This window comes from Sorghum bicolor, chromosome 4 (assembly GCF_000003195.3).
Source record: "Sorghum bicolor cultivar BTx623 chromosome 4, Sorghum_bicolor_NCBIv3, whole genome shotgun sequence".
Lineage (NCBI taxonomy): Eukaryota > Viridiplantae > Streptophyta > Magnoliopsida > Poales > Poaceae > Sorghum > Sorghum bicolor.
This window is the reverse complement of record NC_012873.2, coordinates 68,298,854-68,322,032: the sequence shown is the minus strand read 5'-3', so window position 1 is coordinate 68,322,032 and position 23,179 is coordinate 68,298,854. Positions and strand designations below refer to the sequence as shown.

The 23,179-nt window shown below is 46.8% G+C and overlaps 1 protein-coding gene across 1 annotated transcript; it reads left to right on the top strand.

Annotated features, from left to right (window-relative positions):
- Positions 17,640-22,770, top strand: LOC8056249 (synaptotagmin-2). Its single transcript, XM_002454788.2, has 8 exons — positions 17,640-18,556; positions 18,630-18,871; positions 19,652-19,670; positions 20,221-20,450; positions 21,212-21,321; positions 21,410-21,508; positions 21,691-22,141; positions 22,246-22,770. The coding sequence occupies exons 1-8, from the start codon at positions 17,820-17,822 to the stop codon at positions 22,332-22,334; spliced, it is 1,977 nt and encodes a 658-aa protein (XP_002454833.1). The 5' UTR covers positions 17,640-17,819; the 3' UTR covers positions 22,335-22,770.

Sequence of the window (23,179 nt, the reverse complement as noted above, 5' to 3'; positions counted from 1 at the left end):
TCTTCACCCCGGCGTGGAGTGCCTCCCTCATCCTCTCCCCGGCCCGGGAATAAAGGGCTTCGACCCGACTTCGCAGCGACGACCCCGACGCTGATACCCCGAGCCCCTCACACGCCGAGGTGACCACGGCTTCAAGAGCCGAGCGGTCTGAAGCCTCGGCGTCAAGGGTCCTTTGCAGGGCCTCGGCAGCAGAGGACGTCTCGACCACCTTCACCCCCAATTCTGATTAAAAAATACGACAAGAAAAAAGGAATCAGGGAAGACAAATTCAAAAGTACAAAGGCGTCTAAGGTAAAGGGCGCGAGTCCTACCCTTGGCGCGCTTCTCGTACTCCGCCGAGCTCTGATGCCAGCGGGACACCTAGCTCAGAGCCCCGGCCAGGTCGGTCTGAGCTTGGTTCAAGGCAAGGTCTTTCTCGGCGAGCAAAGCTTCAAGCCGAGCGACCTCGCCCTTGTACCCCTCAGCCGCCGCCTTCTGCGCCTCAAACTCTTGGGCGAGGACCCCAATCCTCTCCTCCAGGGGGCAACCTTGTCCCGGGCCTCCCGAGCCTCGGTGGCCCGTGCCGAGCACTTCTGCCGAAGCTCGGCAGAAATCTCGCACTCCTTCGCAAGCTCCCCCTCGGCCGCCTCCCTGGCAGTCCTCTCCTTCTCAAAGTACGCCCAAGCGTCCCTCTCCCGACGGAGAAATACCGACTTCTCCTGGGAGGTGGCCTTGAGCGCCTGCAAGGTCAGAGGTCACACAGGGAGTTAATACCGCAAAAGTAAGGACAAAACTACTTTACGACACGGGTAAAAATCTTACCTGAGCCAAATTAAACATGTCGCGACCCACGAGCTGGGTAGCTCGGTTAAGGGCCTCGACCCCGGCGCGCCCACACGCATGCAGACCCTGCCAGAGGTAATTCTCTGACGGGTCATCCAGGACAAATCTGGCTCCCCCCTCGGCATCGCCGAGGTTGGGCCAGATTACGGGGCTCTTGCCCCATCCAGCTTCCTCCTCCCTTCCCGCCGCGGGGGCCTCGGGCGCCACGCTGGACGCCACGATGGCTCGGCTTGCCTAAGCGCACGCAGGCCGGGCCGCACCCCTGAGGTCAGCGTCCTCTGATCCTTGGGGCTTTGGCGCCCCCGTGTCTTGCCCCTGGTGGCGCCCTGCCTCCTCGTAGCCTGGAGGCGGCGGCGACGCAGGCCTAGCCGACCCGGGAGTCGACTGAGCCCCCCTCTTCACGGCCTTCAGAGGGGCCAGCGCCACCGAAGTCGCTTTTTGCTTACGGCTGGGGGAACAACGTCAAGTCAGAAGAAAGAGAAAAACAAAAAATCAGCAGAAGGATCAGGAATGCTATCTTTACCTCGCCCGGGGAGCAGATTTCTTATAGGAGCCCGGGGCTCCTTGGAGGTCTCCCGCGGCGCTTGGGGCCGACGGCCGGACCCCCGCCTCGCCCACCGACGGCGCAGGGGGCGCCATGATGGCCTCGGCCTGCGACACCTCCACGGGGGCACCAGCTCCCGTCCCGGACGTTGGGGTGGGCTCGGCCGGACCCTCCGGCGCTACCGACTGAGGGGCCTCCTTGGGCTCGGCCTCCGACGCCTTCTCCCCCTCTTGGAGGCCCACGGGGGCCGAATCTTCACGAGGGGCGCTGTCCTCGTCGTCCACAACAATGTGGGGGACGGGCTGCCCGCCCCCCGGTGCCTGGGTCCCCTCGGGGGTCTCCGACCCAACTTGGGCCTTTAACCCCTCCGGGGCCTCGATCCCCCCGGCAGGAGGGACTGCGTCGTCCTCCTCCATCAGCTCGTCGAGCCAGTCGACATCGCCGCCCCCGCCCTCTCTCTCCGAGACTGAAGTCTCAGGAGACGGAGGCGGGGCGACCCCTGCCTTCTTGGCTTCACGGCGGTTCTTGGAGGCGACCTCCCGTCTCTTCGCCCTTCGCGTCGCCTTAGCTTTCTTCCCTTCCTTGACCTTCTTTTGCTCCTCGTTCCGGGCCCGATTCTTGGCCCGGATATCTTTGTCCTCCAGGACAGGGGGCAGGGAGTCCTTGACGGCCCCGATCCCCTGTGGAGCAAGCAGATCAACAAGGAAATCAGGCGAAAGAAAAAACGGGAGCAAGAGATCGAAATAAAAGGACACCTTCTTACCAAGGAAATGTAGCCCTTTTCAGGGCGCATCGGGACCACACGGGAATTCTTCATCTCCGGGTGCGTCGTCTTCTCGACCCGGGTGGTGATATCCGAGGCCGATATTGGCTCGGCTAACATCCTCGTCCCTGCCCAAGGGACGTCCCGGGTCATCTCGAACATAGGCACCCGGCGCTGCGCTAACGGAAGCAGGCTCCTCTTATGGAACGCTATTGCCACCGTGGCCGCAGTGACTCGGGCCTCTCGTAGCTTCTGATGCCCCGCAAGAAGTGGGGCAAGCCTCTTCTGATCTTCGGACGGAGCACCCCACACCCACTTCTGGGGGGCCTCTGTCACCATCTTTCCGGTGTACTTCGGCAGAAGACCACCGTCATTCCGAAGGTAGAACCACGCGCTCTGCCACCCCCGGTTTGACGATGGCATCGTGCTCCAGATGTACAGTCCGGACCGTTGCTGGCGAAGCTGCAGCGTGCAGCCGCCAGCCCGTAGGGGGATCTTCTCCTTCCCCACATAGCAGGCCGACATGTCCGCCTTGAAGAGGTGAAGCCAGAGGTTCCAATTGACAGGAACCCCCAGGAACCCCTCGCAAATCGTGGTGAAGACGGCGGCCTGCATCACCGAGTTTGGGTTCAGGTTGTGTAACTCCACCTCGTAGTAGTGGAGGATGGCCCTGATCAGGCGGCCGGCCGGAACCCCGAACCCCCGGTCTAGGAACGACAGGAAGCACACCACGTAGCCCGGCGGCGGGTTTGGCTCCCTGTCGTTCGCCGAGGGAACGATCCATTCCGGGAACCCGACGTCCTTGAGAGGACGAAGAATCCCGGCCTTCACGCGCGCCTCCAGCGCGGACTTGGTCACATTGCTAGGCGGCCACGCCTCGACGCCGGCCATGGCTCTGGGAGGAAGAGGAAAGTCTGCGCGATGGAGGTGGAAGAGACGGCGGCAGAAGAAGGGGCAGGAGGCAAAGGTTTTGTGGCGCAGGAGCGAGAGGAAAGAAACCAAAACCCCAGCGGCCGCTTTTATAGAAGGGGGCGAGCCACGACCACGCCCCTACAAGGAAGGCCAAGCGGGAGAGGGAGTAACCGTCCCCCACTCAGGTGGAAAACTCGAAGCGCCAACTTCCTCCGATTCCCGCGCCCACCGCACGCGTGCATTAAATTCGCAGGCGAAACGTCCCGTCCAAACCGGGGCGAGACGGCACAGCCGTTTCGAGTCCCCACGCGCCGCGCCTCAAAAGGAGCGCCCTGAAAAGTTATGTCAGGGCGGTTCCTTCCAAGGGACGCGGCGCCTGACCCCCCGCTGACCAAGCGTCGCATGGAGGTCTCAGTCGGGCGTCAGATTCCGTCTCGCCCGACCCCGACGCGAAAGAACGAGTCTGAAGAAAGCCTTTCAAGGCCCAAAATCCCCAGGCCATGGCCACCTACGTTCCAGAGGTTGCGAGACTGACCTGCGATACAGGTTCGAACAGTCGCCTCAGGATAACTGAGTGAGGGATGACTGGAGATGAGCACAATAGAGGCCAAGGTCCGAACCCTACAGGGAGTCGGCACATCTTTGCAAGTCATATCCAAGACCCATGCGGGTGTCACGAGAGTGGGATCCCATCGAGGGAGGCATCGAGCCCTCAGGACCTAACGAACGGTTCCGACATCCACCGTGACTGCCCTCGGGTACTTTTTGAGATGTGCCCATAAGGCCACTAGCCGACCCCTATCGAACGGGACTCGGACATCCACTCGGATCTACCCGCCTGCAGCTCCCGGGAAGTGTCGTCACTCGCCCACCGAGGGTAGTACGGCACGACCCACCCCTCCTCCGAGCGAAAGGAAGAATGAGGGACGAAATTACAAGACGAGAAAGAACCTGATCGACCCTTGCGGGGAAAGGGCTCGGGGGCTTCCTCGCAACATGGGAACAGGCACTACGTGTAAAGAACACGCAACCTATCCCTGAAAAACACTCCAGACTATAGCTGTCAAAGGGTGAAAGCCTTTGAAGGAATAACACCATTCCTCCAAAAGGCTCGGGGGCTACACCCGGCGGGTGCGCTCGCGCGCACCCCCGAGAAAAGTAAAAGGCTCCGAGTCAACCACAGTCCGTGAGGAAAGAACCTCTAAAGAGGTGACCTCACCTCTTCAGAGGCTCGGGGGCTACTGTTGGGTACCATAATAAGGGATACCCAAATTAGAGCAATAAAAAACGCAAAGCAACATACTAACCGCAATCATCAGGGCCTCGGACGCAAGTTCCGACTCGCCCGACCCCTCAGGGCCTCGGACGCAAGTTCCGACTCGCCCAACTCCGTCCAGGCTCGGGCGCCGGACCCCACTCCACCTGAGCAGAAAGACTTCCACCGCACGGCGCCCGTACCCGCGACATGACAGACGCGACGGCTTCCATGCCGCGGCAGGGCAAGGCGATAACTATTCCAACCACCCTGGTCACTGTGCCCTTACCTCTTTCACTGTGACGTACTGCCTCACAGTAGGAAGGGAGTGGGGGAGGTTAATCGGCACCACTATTTGAGGTCACTTCCCACTATTGACAGCCTGCGCAGCAGTGCTGGCGACCCGACCCCCGCGACTCCTACAGGGCTCGGTAAACACTCTACAAGAACAGCCATGCTGCCGACCATCCCCAAGGACGAGATGGACCAGCTTCAACAGGGTCGGGACTGAGGTTTCACCAGTCAACAGAAGAAATCTACTCTTGTAAAAACCTGTCTTCCCCTTGAGACTATAAAAGGGGAGCCAGGGTTCACAACTGGATGACACGCACAGGTCCAGAGCACACACACTCTCTCACACGCATAACACTCTTTCATAGAGCAGCAATCCACACTCTGTCCATCACCAAGCCGAGACCTGGGGCACACCCCTCTCTCGCAATCTGCTTGTACCCCCTACTACAAGCACCCTTGGGTGCAAGGTTATACAGGACCCTCGATCGCACTGGACGTATGGCATTATTGGCCCGAACTAGTATAAACCCCCTGTGTCTCACTTGCATCACCATCCAAGCTTGGTCGGTCACGCAGACTTATACTTGTTAGTGCCTAGACCACGAATCTAGACGCCGACTATATATATATATATAGAGAGAGAGAGAGAGAGTTTGCGACAAGAGATTCATAGATATGTACTAAATCAAGTAATTAAGCTGCATGCGTATAGTACCTACGCTACTGTCCTGCACTCCTACTAACCGTGATCAGCTCATTCATGCATTCGATATCCTCGATCCTCCAGCTCCAGCTCTAGCTCTGGCCGGCGGCCTAGCCGCCGCGCGCCCCTCCAATCGAATCGCATGCAGGCGACGAGCGAGATGGCGTGCGATTGTCGTCGTCAAAGCCGGACCAAACAGGTGCGTTCCGTCGTCAAAATTTAGGAGAAAGATCATCGTTTCAAATCGTTTGTTGTAACTAATTAAAAAGACCACGGTTTCATCAATCAAGAAAAAGACCACAGCGATGGTAACGCTAGTACGTAGTTGTGCATGTCTGTGACAATAAAGACCACAGTGATGCTAATAATAATCTTTCAAAGTGATGCTAATATATATATCGACAAATGCAAAGTATAGTAGTACTTTACTGATCGAATTAGTGGGTATTGGGTAGCTAGTATTGCTGATGAACTGAGGTGGTTAGAGTGAGTTTAATAATACAGCCTACTTGCTGCTGTAAAGTTTTTTTAGCTTTCTTCCAGCCCATCCATACAGTAGTTAGCTATTCACTATTAATACATGTCTCACTTCTCTTTCTCATAAGCTTATAGTTTGCTTCTCCTTTTTCTTCTTTTTTTCTCCCCTTCACCTCAGAATTTAGTCGGCTTACAGTCCACTATAATACTTGCTCTTATTAGTCCCCAATAATTAAGCTCCGGTGGCCAGCCCCTCCCTAAGGCCAGTCTCAGTGGAGGTTTCACCAGAATGTCATGCACATTTATTAGAGCGTCATGTCAGTAAAACTGCACTTTTTGCATGAAACAAAGAGGAGAGAGAAGGAAGTAGTTTCACCATGGTGAACCCCACGGACGTTGTTTCCCACGCGGTGAAACGGGATGAAATCCCCACCGAGGGCTAAATCGTTTCACCATATTGCATGTGATCCAATCATTTTACAGTAATTAAATGCTTTGTCCAATCTAGGAAACGTCAAGGTGAAACTCATGCATTGTGGAAGTTATTTTATTATTCTTTTTTGATACCCTGTCAGCAGATTTGTTTTGAAAACAGTGTATTAAAACGGGCCACTGGACTAGCCTAACTAAACTCAACCGTACCGCGCGTCGGAATTTTTCAAATTCTCCGTCACATCGAATCTTTAGACATATGCATGAAGTATTAAATATAGACGAAAATAAAAACTAATTACACAGTTTGGTCGGAATTAACGAGACGAATTTTTTGAGTCTAGTTAATCCATGATTGGACAATATTTATCAAATACAAACGAAATTGAAACTATTCATATTTTGCAAAATATTTTGCAACTAAACAAGGCCTTAATGTGGTGAGGCAGTAGAGAGGCGCGCGGCGAATAGGACACGATACAGCGCAACTGGCGGGCTATCTCTTGCTACCCACCGGCCAGTAACGTCCGTACGTAGCTAGAGGCAAAGATATATGAACGTCCGCACGTAGCTAGAGGCAAAGATATACTCCTAGTATTCGTACTATCTGTATATAGCCACTGGCAGAGCCAAGGGGGGCTAGTAGGGGCCATGGCCCCTAATAATCCAAACTTTTTTATAATATATATAGTGTTTAATAATCTATGTTTATATTAAAAGGTATAATAAATAAATTCTTTTTATATATGTCTACTAATATCCTCTAGACAATAAAATTGAAATAATACAACTACAATAAATATTTTGATTTATACAAATTTATTTGTCTACTATATTCAAACATGTATATGTCTATTGAAATTTTTGGTTCTATTAGAATACTTATGTTTCATTATAGACGTAGACGCTCATAAACTTATTGATATTTTACTAAATGTATTGACTAGCATTTATAATTCGATGATCACCTCTTTTTATTATGAATCACATTATAGATGTAGACGTTCACGCATATTCACCTTTACAAACGAACATATATATATTCTACTCCACTATGAGCACTTTTTGAAATACAGATTTTATTATTCATAAGTCAACAAATGCACCACGTTGTCGACAAAGTGGTCACCTACCACGAGAATGAACAATTTTAAAATACCAAGTCGATAGGTTTTAATATTCATTAGTCATCATGTGCGCCCCAATGTTGAGAGTCACGGTCATCTACCACGGGAAAAAATAGTCAACATGCTAAATCATAAAATACTAGAATAAATTTAGAAAAATAGACCTCGGAGAAAAAATCTAATCAATTAAGCTACACTAAGTTTTTTTTTATCTTGGAACTCTTTGACCGCCCCTTTTATGCATAATTCCTGGCTCTAATGTAGTTGCAACTCCAGCCAACTTGAATTGTCGCGTCAGTCGTCATGGTTGCAGCAGAAGAGAGACGGGCTGGTGAGGGGTGTGAGTGCCGGGTATAGATGTACAACGGGCCGGGCCGGCACGGCCCGCAGCCCGACCGGACCGGGCCGGACCAGCACGGGGCGAGCCACGTCGGGCCACGGGCCGACATGGCCGGGCCACCACCGTGCTGCGGGCCGAGGGTGCGGCCCATGGTCCGGCCCGTGGGCCATTTTCCCGGGCCGTGCCGCCCGTTCAGCCCGGTCGGGCCGGGCCGGCCCACAGCCCGACAAGCATATCATGTCTTAATTTATCAGTTTTTTTAACAAAGGTCAATTTTTTTCACAAATCATAACATATGAAAGAAGCAGCATACAATTTCATTGTTTCAAGCAAAACATATCTCAATTCACAAGTTATATCAAAGAGAAAGAGCACAAAATCACAACATATAAAACAAAATATGCGGGCCATGTCGGGCCACGGGCCGACCGGGCCGGGCCACCACCGTGCTGCGGGGCGAGGGTGCGGCCCATGGCCCGTTCTGGCAACGGGCCGGGCCGTCCGTAGCCCGCAAACACCGGACCGGGCCGTGCCACGGGCCGGGCCAAAAGGCCGGGCCACGGACCAGGCCAAATTTAACGGGCCAAATGTACATCTATAGTGCCGGGGCATCGCTGGCCGCCTGTCCACATGGATCAGGCCAAGCCGGAAACCAGAAATGTAACCATTATATACCCTTAGATATTAACATGTAACCGGTTCCTACCCCACTAATTCAACTTAATTAAGTTCCCCAAAGTTTCAACTCTGAACTATATATAACTTGCTACTTCAAGCATTATATATATTGTGCCATGTCAGGGTGGGCATTCGGTTTTAACCGACAAATTGATTCGGTTTGTTCGGTTGCTATAAACTTCGATTTCCAGGAATCAACAACCGATCGGTGTTCTCTGCAACCAACAACCGACGAATTCGGTTTCAGCTTCGTCGGTTCGGTTTCACCGAACCGACCGAAGAGCACAGAGAAGAAAAAAAATTTAAATGGGGAATTCAAAAATGCCACAACAGAGCCACAAGGTTTGCACACATCACACGCTAGACCTGTAGGTCCAACACCTAGCTGGATGCGCCGCGCGTACATGTGCCGGCTGCCGCTTGACGTTCGTCCACCACGCCGACGCCGCCACGCGCGGCCATGCCCACTCGCCCAGCTCGCCTGCGCAGCTGCTCTGCCCTGCTCGCAGCTCGCTTGCGCGGCCGCATGACCCCACTCTCTGGTCGCACCGGTGCCGCTTGCCTGCGTGAAACTGCTCCTGCTTGCATCGACTTAGGGTTGAATGGTTGATGACGAGCAGGCAACATGAGGTTGGGGTTGGGGTGGCCTGAGTCTCGTAGTGGGCTTTATAATTTACTTACTTATTGGGCTCTACTTTGTTGGGCCACGATGGGAGCTGCCGAATTGGTGTGAAGGGGCACAAGCACAGGATGATGGAGGTGTTTCTCGGTTTTGAACGGTTTTCGGCTCGGTTTGAAGGCACAACCGAGCACCGACCCGAACACCGAAGTTCGTAGATGCTGAAACCGAAGCCAAACTGAGAAATCGAAAATCCGACTGTTCAGTTCGGTTTTCGGGTAAAATGTGCCAGTGCCACGCATACTCATCCCTAGCTCCAATAGCTCTCCTCAACATCATGATTCCAAATCCAATCAGAAAAAAAGTTCTCACATAGCTCCAATAAAATTTAGGGCATGCATGTGTCCAATATACATGAACCTCCATGCATGCATGCATGTGTGTGTATAATATTTACGGGCGGTTTCAACTAAAGAACCCCTGTGGAAAGAAATCGGTTTGCATGACTAAAAAACCGTCTGTGAAAATTAATTTTCACTAGCGGTTTTCCTAAGAAAACCACCAATAGAAACAGTGCATTTCCACTGGTGGTTTCTTAACAAAACCGCATATAGAAATCATGTATTTCTACAGGCGGTTTTCCTAAGGAATCGCCACTAAAAATCATATTTCTACAGATGTTTTTTTAAAAAAAACACCTATAGAAACAATTTAAAATTGAATTTTTTGAGCTTTTCAAATGACCTCGTTTGAAAAATCACCAAAATAAAAGTTGTGGGTCTCGAAAAGTTATAAAACTTTGTAGTTAATAACCTTTTCACTTGAAACAATCTTGTCGTCGAACACTACAAGAAGTGTGTGGCGTTTTGACATTCTATTATGTCATAATATATACAATTTATGTCACAAATTGAGTTTTATAACATCAAGGTGACATAAACTGTAACGTCAAAAAGCCACTGTCATAAAATGATTTTATGACGTCTATTTTGCTAAATGTCATAAGTTTATGACGTGTGATTTTAGTGTCATATAATCTTATGACACTGGTTTAGTGTCATTAAATCCTAGCCTTGCCACATAGGCAATGCCACATAGGATGAATTGCTGACATGGCAGGAAGGAGAAAAACGTCACAAAATGAATTTAACCTGCTAGAGCACACAGTTGTTTTTCAGCACATATATAGCTCTTTTAGCCCATGTTTTTTAGCCCATGTTTTTTTCTAAGCCCATGAATTGGCACATACAACATCAAACCCACAAATTGGCCCATACAACATCCAACCCACAAATATATTCAGCCCACACAACTAGAATCAAATAAGCAATCTCCATAATTAATCAAAATATCACAGGCATTTTATACAGGTCTCAAACTGCAATACAACACAAAAAGCATAAATGAATGCAGAACATAGTCTACACATCCAGAATCTCAAATATCTATAGAACATAAGCTACATAAAAAATCTCAAATGTCTTCAGAACATCAGCTACATCTAGAACATCAGTTCTTGCACACGCTTGTTCATCGCAGTAGCTTTAGCATCTTTCTTCATCTATTTGGACTCCATGCCAACATTGAAAAGGAAAGTTGATTTGGGCAGAACATGAGCTATAGCTTCAACTGGTGTCTTTGGATCCTTCCCATCTTCAGTTGTTTGAGTAAGATAGGCCTCCACTTCAACCTAGCAACAATAGCAACCAAAAAATCTAGATTTGTTAGATATGACCTTCATGTTGCAAATTTGTTAGACCATATACTGACTACAGAAAAAAACTAATATAGAACTTGAAATAATTGTGTGGACAGCTGCTACTTATTAAACGATTAAGTCTGGACAGCTACAAGTTATTAAGTGTAAACAAGAGTGTTAAATATAGCCATTTAAGTGTGCACAGCTACTAGTTATTAGATGGATAGCAGCAAGTTTGTAAATATCACAAACAGAAGTATTTCAGATAGCAGCTAATAGATTCAGAAAGCTATCAGTATTTTAGATTCAGGTAGCTTTCATGATTGATGCACTAACAATTTCAGAAACTGATACAATTTCAGATAGCAGCTAACAGATTTAGAAAGCTATCAGTATTTCAGATTCAGGTAGCTTTCATGATTAACTAGTTCATGATTGATGTACTAACAATTTCAGAAAAAATCATAAAATTGCAGATTCAGGTAGCCATCCACCCCTATGCCAAATTCAGAGCAGGATAGAGATAGCACATGTGGGCATTATATTCTGATCTCTGAATTATAGTACTATAGTTTTAAAATGTATTCAGTACAACTACAGATCTCAGGTTAGGACAACTTAAGTTTGCAGTGTCGTCATATAAATTTAGGAAAACAGAAAGGCAAACGTATATTATTGTCCTTACTGGAGGAGATAATAATATTCACAGGTGTTATCTTTACTGGAGGAGATAATAATATTCACAGGTGTTATCCTTAGTGGAGGAGATCTAGCAAAGGCAAAGGCAAGCAAATTGATCCTGTGCGGCTCCAAGCACGAACCTGCAGAGAGGAGGAGCGGTCGAGCGCCCTCTGCAGTCGCCGAGTCCCGTGCTCGCGCTCGCTGCCGCTGCAGCTGCCTCCAGATCCGACTGTGTCCTTCCTCACCGGATCCGACATGCCTTGAGGAGCATATGGCTAGATCCATGCCTCCCTCGCCGAGCACGCGGGGCTGTTGGGGGAGGGCACGGTGCGGAGCTGCAGGTTGCGGCGAGGGGCACGATGCAGGGCTGTGGGGAGGCTGCTAGGGTTTCGACTCCCTTTTATATTCCGTGGGCACAATGAAGGCCGTTGGATTGGGGAAAGGGCAGCGGCGTCGGTCTTTGCCAGATTGCATCGGTCTCCTCCTAAGTAATGTCTCCCAACGACGTAAAATGTACAACAGAAAATGAATCAATATTTACACAGCAACCTGCAAGTAGCCCAGTGGTTTGTCACATTATTTTGCAAGCTGGAGGGCATTGGTTTGATCCCACTTTTTACAAGAAGCGTCATATTTTTATTCTTTTCTAGTTAATATTTCAACTACTCCACCTGCTCACGTGGCTATGCCAACGTGTTATTTTTTTAAAAAAATGATTTTAAATTTGTGACAATCATATTCTGTCACTTTTATCATGAATTATTGCCACAAAGAATAGTAAAGGCACACAGTGAAAAGCGCCACATTTTTATTCTTTTCTAGTTAATATTCTAATTTATAGATGTTCCAATTAGACGAAAAAATGATGAGCTGACATAAATTTTTTTAAAAAAAAAATATGAGGTGACGTGGCAATTTTTCTTGCATAAATTTTAGAAAAATATGAGGTGACGTGGCAATGTTCTTTGCAAATTATCTAAAAATAATTCAATAAATGTTTTGTGACATGTAAATAAACCTTATGACATATCAAATATCATCACTAGATGTTGTGACATATAAATAGACCTTATGACATATCAAATATCGTCATTAGATGAAATTGGACTAGTTATGACATTTGTTGTGACATATAATTTTTTTGGTCACTAAGTCAAGGTGTGTAAAATATAATGTCATAAAACGTATAATATAATGACATTATAGACTATTGTCATGCTAAATACGTCAAAAAGCCACCCACCTCTTGTAGTGGAAAACTATGTTTGAATTTCTCAAATTTGAAATTCAAATTTTGTAAATGACTTTGGATGGAGAAACTAACAATATAAAAGTTGTAGATCTTGAAAAGTTATAAAACTTTGTAGTTGACAACTTTTCTATTTGAATTCGTTTAGGGTCTCAAACAATCAATGTATGTCCGGTTTAGGATAATATGTGGGAACTAAACTCTAATATAAATGATGGGTCGGGGCTGACCATCAGTGCGGTTTTGTACCTGTGCATTCAGAGTTGAGTTCGCCATTGCTGCTGTGAATAAATGCGCAGCAACAGCATGGTGCACCTGCCAAGTGGTCCATGATTTCCTGGCAAATCTGAGATCATTTCAAGCTTTTCAGATATACCATAAGGTAGTCAGGATTTTTTGTAATAAATCACTTGTAGTTGTATCTGTTATAAGAATTGAAAGGATATCTTGAACTCCATCATCTTCCATGGGCAGTCTATCACTTCTGAGCGGTGGGGTAGCTGAAAACCAACCTGCACGAGCGAAATGACAGTAGAAAAATAAATGTGCATCAGTTTCAACCACCATAGCACAGGTGGAGCAATGTTGATCAATATGTGCCGAGAATCTTTCAGCCCTGCATCCAGTTGCTAGAGCTCGATGGATTACCTACATGTCAAAGTCTTGACATGGAAGATTTTTGAGCTTCCATGCCCTCTGGAGGATTCTGTTGGCCGCCTGTTGTTGGATGCTCCGAGTTCCTCTGAGTGGCAACCGGACCTGCATTTGAGCACTGGAAAATCTGTAAACATTTTTAGTGGTGCATGCAGTCCCCTTTCCTGGCTGGAGTCCACCTCAGGATGTCGTGGCGCTGACTATGAATCGTAGTAACTTGTGAAATAATTTGAACAGCTTGCTGATCGAAAATATTAGAAAGGAGGTCTAGATTCCAGTTGTTAGTGTTAGAAATCCAGAGGTCAGCAAACACATTTGGAAGAGGAGAGTGGGTAACAGGAAGGAGAAGATGGTTATGAATAGAGTCCCAAATGGGACACCAAGGCGAAGACCAAATTGAGGAGTTGCCACCATGAATCTGATACGTAACATTAGTAGTTAGGTCCTTTCTGATTTGGAGGATAGAGGACCAGAAGATGCAGCGAGGGCCATTAGAATTGGCAGTCCAGAAAGGAGCATTGGAGAAATACTTGGCTTTAAGGATAGGCCATGTTCCAGGCAGCCTTAGTGATAAGACTTTTATTGACCATATAAAGGTCTTTGATGCCTAGACCACCATTCTGACAGATATCCTCTCAAGAGCGGAAGGCAATTGGATTAGTGGGATTATCATCCTGGATGCTAGCACACCAGAATCTACGGAGTGATTTTCTCCACAAAAGATTTGAAGAAAAGGACCGTAGACATATAATAGACAGGAAATTGAGGTAAGGACGGATTTAATGTAAATAAGTAAGCCGGCCGTTGTGATTTAATTTATTGGCCTTGACCGTAGTGAGCTTAGAACGGGATTTGTGGATGATAAATTCGTAGGCTTTAATTTGTTCCTGCCTGTGTGGCTGAAGATCATAGGATGGCCAAGGTGAATAGTATTGGGAAGCAAATCAGAAACAGGAAAGATGCTTCGGATTTGGGATTCTGGAGATTGGGAACCTGACCAGAAAAGCGACAGAAATCATCAAGGATGGATTTGGTAGATACCGCCTCCACAACAATGGCATGACCACAAATAATTAGGTCATCAACAAAAAGGAGGGAATGGATCGGGGGACAACCGGGGCCGAGGGAGACGCCAGTATGGTTCCTGTTGTTCAGTTAAGCCTGCAGACGTATTGACAGCTCGTTAATAGCAATAACAAATAGATACACTGAGAAAGGACAACCTTGGCGGATTCCACACTGCGGGGAGAAGGTTGCAGAGGGTTCTCCATTCACTAGATCAATTGCAAAAGGAGTGGAGATACATGCATCTACGAGGTAAATAAAATGATCATGATACCCTTGACGCCGCAGAGCCGATTGGATGAATGTCTATTCTAATCTATCAAATGCCTTAGCCAAGTCTAACTTAAGAATAAAGGCTTTGTGGTTCCATGTGTCTTTAAATTGAAGGAGTGGATTATTTCTTGAGTGATTGTTATAGTAACAAATGCCGCCTGAGCACGATCAATGCTATTAGGAAGATGGTTTTTAATTCTATTAGCAGCCGTCTTCTTTTTTCAAAAAAAAATAAAAAATGAAACATCATCCCCTCATCATCTCCCCTCCCTATCCAACGACTCGTTTCTTCCTATACCGCAGCTAGGGTTCCCACCGCGCGCCGCACTGGTGCCGCTCGCCGCCCATCTCCAGGCCGCGCAATGCGGCCCTCGCCAGGTTCCATCCGCACATCAGCTCTTCTGTCGTGCATCTGCACAAGGAACATATGGATGCTACCGCCAGTTCCCACTGTAGCTCCTCGATCTCCCACGGCTGCGAGAGGCAGTAAGGCGCACCAGAGAAGGAGGAGGGTGAGATGAGGCCAGAGATGTGGAGGGCGATGGCGAGCAGCGCGGTGGAGACCCCTCCTCACCTAGTCTCTGCGCTGCCACCTCCACCATGGACGGCCAGGGAGCAAGGACTGCTCTGTTTCGGTGACCCCTGCACCGACGCTGCCATGGACGACACCATCATCGAAGACAACCCTAGCTTCAATCCCGCCACCAAGTGCAACTGCTACACCTCCATCCAGAACACCACCGTTTGTCACATCACCAAGCTTTGAGCACGTCTCTCTACATGCACGTGCGTCAGGTGGTCGATGGAATGCTCACCTCGCATGCTGTTAGAAATAAGCATAGTTCCGCTGACAAACATTGGTCACTACAAAAAACCAAATGCTTGTTGGAGGATGCGGGGGTGCCTCGTAGGCCTCATTGTGCTCATATATACCTGGCATGGAAGACTTGAGATGGCATGAGCTGATGGATAATTTTCTTTTACTGATGCAGGAAGATATACGTCCTTTACTGCTCTTAATTACTTTCTTGCATGAATTTTTTTTGGTAGCCAAAACATCCTATCTCAAGCGTCCTGTTGCTAAATCTGTTGACTTGTGGTTAGTTAAAGGGTTTATGTTATTTGTTTGATGTGTGTTGCAAAATTTTATCCTCCCATTTTTTTTATTTTCCATTATGGATTTTGCAGATTCTAGATCTGATACTGCCATCATATTTCTCTTGCATCAAATTGCTGGTATACAGAACAGCACAGACTTCGTTTGGTGATTGCCATTAACTATAATTGTGGCTGATATTTCTCATAAACTTTGGCAGTAACTTAAGATGATATATAAGTTCACAATGGTCCAATATTATCCAATCTCCATTCACTAATATCTGATCTGATGTTGTTTCAGGGATTTAAGATAAAAATCATAAAATTACTTACCAGGGCCTTGCCATCTTTCCTCGGGAATTTGACTGTTATGCGGTACACGTGAGATTTATAACATATAATATACTACTTCATTACATGCATTTTGCTTAGCATCAAATCTTAAACTTTTCCTCTTTTGAAATACAACTAATATTAATTTGCATATATCCGCTGAATCTCCCTCCTCCTCTGCCGCTGCAGGCGCTGCTAGGGGGCACAGGTGCTTCAGGGAGTGTATCAGCAACCGCCTCCGAAGATCGGTTTTTCTTTTCAAATGTATGCATTAGAGGACTAAGGTTCGGATCCAAATTTTCTGAGTTGATTTTCATTTGAGTATTCATAGAAACTGTTTTTTTATCAATGGAGAACAGTCAAAAGGCCACAACATGTGCTATGTTTCTCTAAACTAAATTATTGTTTTGATTTAACAGTTCTTTTAGAAGTATATTATATCTATAAATGTTAGTAAACAATGGAAAGGAAGCTGAAGATCGCGTCAACTGCAACCTTATATAGGTAAAGGGCAATCAAAGATTTAGAAACAGAATATGGAAAAGTTCACCTGAAATTGGATCAACTAAATTCTACCGGATGAAGAAAGCTACGACGCTTTGTTCGCTTTAGCTTATCAGCCGAATCTGCTAGCCATTCAGCAGTGTACATTGTTCTGTCTTTTGTAGTTTGTTATATGTGTTGCTGCAGTTTTGGATCATGAGGTTTTCTCATAGCTGCCCTTCAAAATTACTACACGTTGTCTGCATTTCTTGATTCCACTGATAGTTAGTTGGCAACGGATCTAGTGCAAACTCATCTTCTATGCAAACTGTGCAAACTCTAATCTGGACCGCAGGATGTTGATCCAAGGGGGCGCATGAGAGAGGTGGAAGGAGGGCTTTGTAAAAGTGTGATTAAGAGCGGGCGGTTAAGTGCAAAATTACCCAATCTCTCCGCGCGCCCTTGGATCAACATCCTGTGGTCCAGATTATAGTTTGCACAATTTGCATGGGAGATGAGTTTGCACTAGATCCGTTTATATGATTTTATGCTTTTTGGATTATATACATGGTTATATACTATTGTGTAAAACTTAAACCATGAAAACAATGTTGTTGTTTGGTTGTTTTTATGCGCATCTCTAAAATGAAACCGTGGTGTTAGCACGGGCACTATACTAGTAAAGTATTAATTGGTCAAATCAAGATCGACTGAATCACAATGCGAGCCCCAAACATTATGAACCCTAGCATCTGTAAATTACATGTTACACATCCCACATGGTATGAGTATGTTCGCTTGTTTTAAAGTTATGACTGAAAGTACTGTTTACTGATTTTATTATAAAAGAAAAACACTATTATATGGCTAGCAGATTTTTCTTTTCTCAAACAGATCCAAAGGGCGACATTGATTTGTTGCTGTCTCTCTTGCCTACCGTTGGTCTAAACGGTTGTTCACCCTATTTATTTAGAATATTATTGTATCTTGTCTAGGGTGGCAGAGCTGGGTTGATTTGATTGGGCCTTTTGATGGGCTTGTTTATACTACTACCTACTTACAAAATCAAGCCCAATAAAAAAGAAACAAAAGCGAGGGCCCATTAGTATCCAAGAAAAAAAGTGAGGGCCATGGGGCCCCACCCCGAACTGGTGGGAGGAGCCGCGCCACCTCGTCCGGTCCGGTGTGGTGGTGCTGCTTCGAGCGGGTGGGAGTGGGAGTCCCCTTTCCGGCGACGGCGAGCCCACCACCGCACCGCACCCCACCCCACCCCACCCCACCCCAGGCGTCCTCGCCGGATGTCGGGGTTTGGACCCCGATGCTGACCCCGTCGGCCGGCATCTCGCCGCCTTCCTTCTCCGCAGCTAGTAGCCCCTCCACGTCCTACTCCCTCCTCCGCCCTCTCCGACGATGCCGACGCCTTCCCATCCCCCGAGCCACCGCCTTTCCCCCCGAGCGCTCGACGCCGGTCTCCACCACCAGCCTCCTGCCCGAGACCCCCTCCCCGGCCCTCTCCGCCTCCGCCTCCTCCTCCGCCCCGGCGGCGCCCTTCTCGGTCACGGCCGCGGGGACCTACCAGGGAGGGGAAGACCCGCTCGTCTCCAAGCTCCGCACCCAGCTCGGCGTCATCCACCCGCTCCCGGCGCCCCCCGTCAGCCGCTCCGTCGTCGGCCTCTTCGCGCTCTTCTTCTTCGTCGGCGCCGCCTTCGACAAGCTCTGGACGCTGCGCAAGCGCCGCCGCGCCGAGCGCGAGCTCAAGGTCAACGGCTCCTGGCCGCAGGTGCCCACCCCGAGCTTCTCCCTCTTCCTCGAGGAGAAGGACCTGCAGCGCAAGGAGTCCGTCGAGTGGGTCAACATGGTGCTCGGCAAGCTCTGGAAGGTCTACCGCACCGGCATCGAGAACTGGATCGTCGGCCTGCTCCAGCCCATCATCGACAACCTCCAGAAGCCCGATTACGTCAACAGGGTCGAGATCAGGCAGTTCTACCTCGGCGAGGAACCCCTCTCCGTCAGGAACGTCGAGCGCCGCACCTCAAGGCGGGCCAACGACCTGCAGTCAGTTCCCCTTCCCCACCACCACCTGCAGTCAGTTCCACCCATCAAACCATCAATTATGTGTTCCATCCAGGTACCAGATTGGCATTCGCTATGCCGGTGGAGCACGCATGGCATTGGCACTCTCCTTGAAGTTTACCAAAGTACCTGTCGTCGTGCCGGTCTGGGTTCGAGATTTTGATATCGATGGGGAGTTGTGGGTTAAACTGAGACTCATACCAACAGAACCGTGGGTGGGAGCTGTATCTTGGGCTTTTGTGTCCCTCCCCAAGATTAAGTTTGAGCTTTCACTGTTCCGGCTATTCAATCTTATGGGTACACACCTTCTTCTGCAAACTTTAACATTTCCACTTGCAACTAAGTAATTTCATCGCTCCTGATGTTGGAAACTGAGCACGGTTGGCACCTTCTAGCTTGAATGTACTTATGGAATTTGGACTATTGATTTTCTTGCGTAAGATGTCTGGCTTTGGTAGACTGTTATTTATAGATGTGTCCTTGTAAACCACCATATACTTGTTCTGCACGTAGTTCTGGAGCTATTCCTGTGATACTATCGGGTGTTTCAGGTTTATAAGCAGTTTTTGTAAAACACCATATACTTGTGAGCAATTGGTCATGGAAGTATCGCATAGGTTCCATTACTGTTATTTACACGTCATTATGGTCTCATAGTTTTTAACTAATGAATGGAATTGTAACATGAGAGGTGTTTCTTATATTAAGATTAAAATAGTGTCAGTATCCTCCATTTTTCTAGTATTTGGATGGCTGGTAGACTCCTTGTAGAAGTCAGAAACCTGCAATCCTTTACCCCAGAAAGATCACTTTCCAAATTCAATAGCCACTCTCAAACACAATCAGCTTGTTGACGAGACACAAATCCTATACCCAAATTCAAATTGACTTTTTTGGGCAACACTTATTTCCAATGTAGTAGCTAGTAGGGTGCTGTTCATTGTTTCTTTCTGACTGCAGACCTTTTCTGTTCTTTCTTTTCTCTGATATTTCTACAGCATCATGTGTTACAAATTTGATGCTTGGCTAACAATATGCTCACATCTTTTGCATGGACATGGTGCTTATCTCCACCAGCTATTCCTGTTCTGTCTATGTAAGCATGTCTGTCTTGTACAATAATTTATTCTTATAGTAATCAAATGTTCCTATAACTTGCAATTACTGTTGGTGCATTTATTCTCATTATGTTGGCTATTTAGGTTATTTAAGATTATTGTTGTTACACATGTTCCCATCTTTTATGTTACAGTATGTGCTAGCCTTATAGTTTGTGAAATTTTACACAAGCAATTAAGCTGACATGGTTATTCCTGGTCATGCTTGGTTGCTTATTTGGATATCACCTAGTTCCTTTAGTGAGTACGACTCACGGATTCCTTGAAATATCTCTAAGGATTTATGGTTAAAACATCTAGTTCATATAAAACTGCCTGCCTGCCTACAACTTCAATGTAGTTAACTGATATACATGTGATGTAGATAATATTTCAGTATTTTGTTCGTATCATGTATCAGGAAGTCCGTGACTGTTCCTAAATATAATGTACTTTGGAACAGCTCTTTATTGAACAATTTTGTATGCTTGTATTTCACATTGTTCACAGCTAGCCATGACCTGAAACCTGATAAATTACAATCACCAGGTTTCTCACAGAACTTCTGACAGAAGATTTGCCACGTCTCTTTGTGCGGCCCAAAAAGATTGTCCTTGATTTTCAACAGGGGAGAGCTATGGGACCTGTTTCAGGAAGTGTTGCAAGTGATATAATTCAAAATGTTGCAAGTGATCTGATCCAAGAGGGGAATAAGGACTTTGTTGGTGAGCTATCGGTGACACTAGTCGATGCCAGGAAGCTTAGCTTTGTCTTATTTGGTAAGAGGTCTTTGTTTGCCAATTGAATTCTATGATTCATGAAGAGATTTAGCATCTGCTTATTACTCCCTCCAGTCACAAATAAATGACATCACAGCTTCACTGTTTCCAGGACACAACTATGGTCGCTTACATTTGTTACGATATATTTGAAACATATTTCAATTTGCAAAAATATGCAATTATGGAACTTTTTATACAAATCTATTCATATCATTTTTAATACTTAAACCCAACATATAAAAACATATTGTAACCAAAGTCTGAATGGCTGACAAGTGACAACCCAAAAATGCCATTTTTTTTGTGACTGGACGGAGTAGTTAAGAGCTGAGATCCAGTTCATCAATTGTTGTATTAAGTAAAAAAATACTGAAATGAAAATTTTCCTTTCAGTAAATGAAGTCCAAAAGTAGAGTACAGTAGGCCTAACAAATTTGGGGCCAACGTAAAATGACTTCCATATTTTCTAGGCTTGGCAAGATTAGTTTTAATCCTGTCCAAAGTAGCACAGTTTTTTTTAGCTGAGCTATATTTGCTAAGGAATTGGTTGTAGGGTTAATATCTCGACTGAAAGAAGCACATAGCTGAGTGTTACTACCCTAAGTATGCTCGCTCTTAGTTCAGCCAAAATTATGCGATAGTATTTGGTGTTCGGTAAAAATATATGCATAAGCTGCAAAGGCAGAAGTAAGAAAAGTCAACTCCTTTTGATGTGTGACCAGTTTCATGTCAAACTTGACATTATACTTCTTGTGCAGGTAAGACGGATCCTTATGTTGTCATGATTCTTGATGATCAAGTGATAAAGAGCAAGAAGAACAGTCAAACAACTGTGATTGGACTACCGGGAGAACCAATTTGGAATCAAGTGAAGTTTCAACATTCTGAACACATGTTTGTTTTCTGAAGACTTATTTCATGCACACTATCATGCTTATAGATACAACATCAAACAGGATTTCCATATGCTTGTCGCAAATCCGCGCAAACAGAAGTTGACCATTCAAGTGAAGGATTCAATTGGTCTAACTGACATCACTATTGGCACTGGAGAGGTAAATTTGAGTGTGTGCAGAAGGTTTCCTTTTTGCAATGCATGCCCATTTATATTGGATATACGACTGTGTCCAACATGCATAGATGAAGACAGGTGAATGGGTCTGGTTTTCCCTGTCATCTTGGGCATGTTTTGTTAAGTTGGGATGGGGTTTCTGAATTCTGATATTATTTTTGTCAGGTTGAGCTAGGGTCACTTAAAGACACAGTACCTACAGACAAAATCGTGACTTTATATGGAGGATGGGGTTTGTTTGGGAAACGAGAGGCTGGGGAAGTTCTACTTCGGCTGACATACAAGGCATATGTCGAGGACGAAGAAGACGAGGCGGTGAGAAGTGAGTTTGGTGCGGGTTATGCCTCAGACGAAGATGTGCTGGACTACGTTAGTGGAATGAGCAAGGGTAGTGATTTCGTAGGTAAAGAAAGAGAAACTTTCATGGATCTCCTCGCCGCGTTGCTGGTGAGCGAGGAGTTCCAAGGCATAGTGTCATCGGAAACAGGAAGCTTGTCGAGAGAAGGTGAGCAGGCGGGCAGTGGGCCAGAAAGCACTGACAGAGTCGTCACCTCTACTAGCACTAGTGCAGCGGCGGCTGATACAGAGGCATCCACCGTGTCAAACAGCTCCACAGGTGAAGCTAATGTTGTGCTGTGTGCGCTTTTCTACTTGCTCTGCTCATCGTAGTAGAGTGTCTGCTTGGTTTTTCTGACGTTGGTTGGTTGGGTGGTCCTGCAGATACAGCTCTGGTGTGGCTGGCGGCCATAACGAGTGTGATGGTGCTGGTGTCATCCAACCTCGGTGGCTCAGGTTATTTCAATCCGTGACCGTGAGTGAAGGCAGAGGTAGCATTTGCATTTGCATTGGGGCGCAGAGGAAGCTGCCTGGCCTGGCTGCTGTGACTGAAGCTGGTTTGCTTGCTTGGTTGTAAAGGGTGACAACAAGAGAGTTTTTGTTCCTGTTCTTGTTTCTTTTTGGAAAGGCAAGAGAGTACTTGATTCGTTTTTGTTGTCACCTTCTTCCAGCAAGTGAGGAGAGCCAATTGTATATGTATATTCATTCATTTTAGCTTTTAGGCTATTGTCACCTCCTTCCGATTACTGAAGTTGGACCGAGATTTCTGTTCAGGACTCCTTGCTCGCACCGCACCCAGGACGAATGAATAATACCTGAGCTGTGAGCTGCCAACTTGAGCCGTCCTGCCTGTCGGTGCCATTGCATATCTAGGCCGTGGTAGTGGGTGAAGTGAAAATTTTCGTGACATTTGTTTGTGGTAATTATTGTCTAATTATGGATTAACTAGGCTTAAAAGATTCGTCTCGTCAATTTTGACCAAACTGTTTAATTAGTTTTTATTTTTGTCTATATTTAATACTTCATGTATTCGTCTAAAGATTCGAATCTTGAAATTTTTTGGATTTTTTGGTGAAAGTGAACAAAGCCCTATATCCTTTTGTGTATACCATGCCTTCTCACTAACACTGTAGATTAACAGTGCCCCTCTCATAAAAACACTGTTGCAGTAATAGTAACGACCCGTAATGTATGCACCCGATATGACTGCACAGTGCACACTCGTTTGCACTATTCATGGATGGCATGACGTACTGTTACTGTAACAATGTACTGTTACTGTAACAGCGTAACTGTACCCCGTGTTGATCCAATCTAA

Bases quoted from the DNA above. Each gene is read 5' to 3' on its own strand.
- LOC8056249 (XM_002454788.2), top strand. From the start codon at position 17,820: ATGCTGACCCCGTCGGCCGGCATCTCGCCGCCTTCCTTCTCCGCAGCT. The intron at 18,557-18,629 runs GTCAGTTCCCCT...TGTTCCATCCAG, and splicing joins AGGCGGGCCAACGACCTGCA to GTACCAGATTGGCATTCGCT. The intron at 22,142-22,245 runs GTGAAGCTAATG...GTGGTCCTGCAG, and splicing joins CGTGTCAAACAGCTCCACAG to ATACAGCTCTGGTGTGGCTG.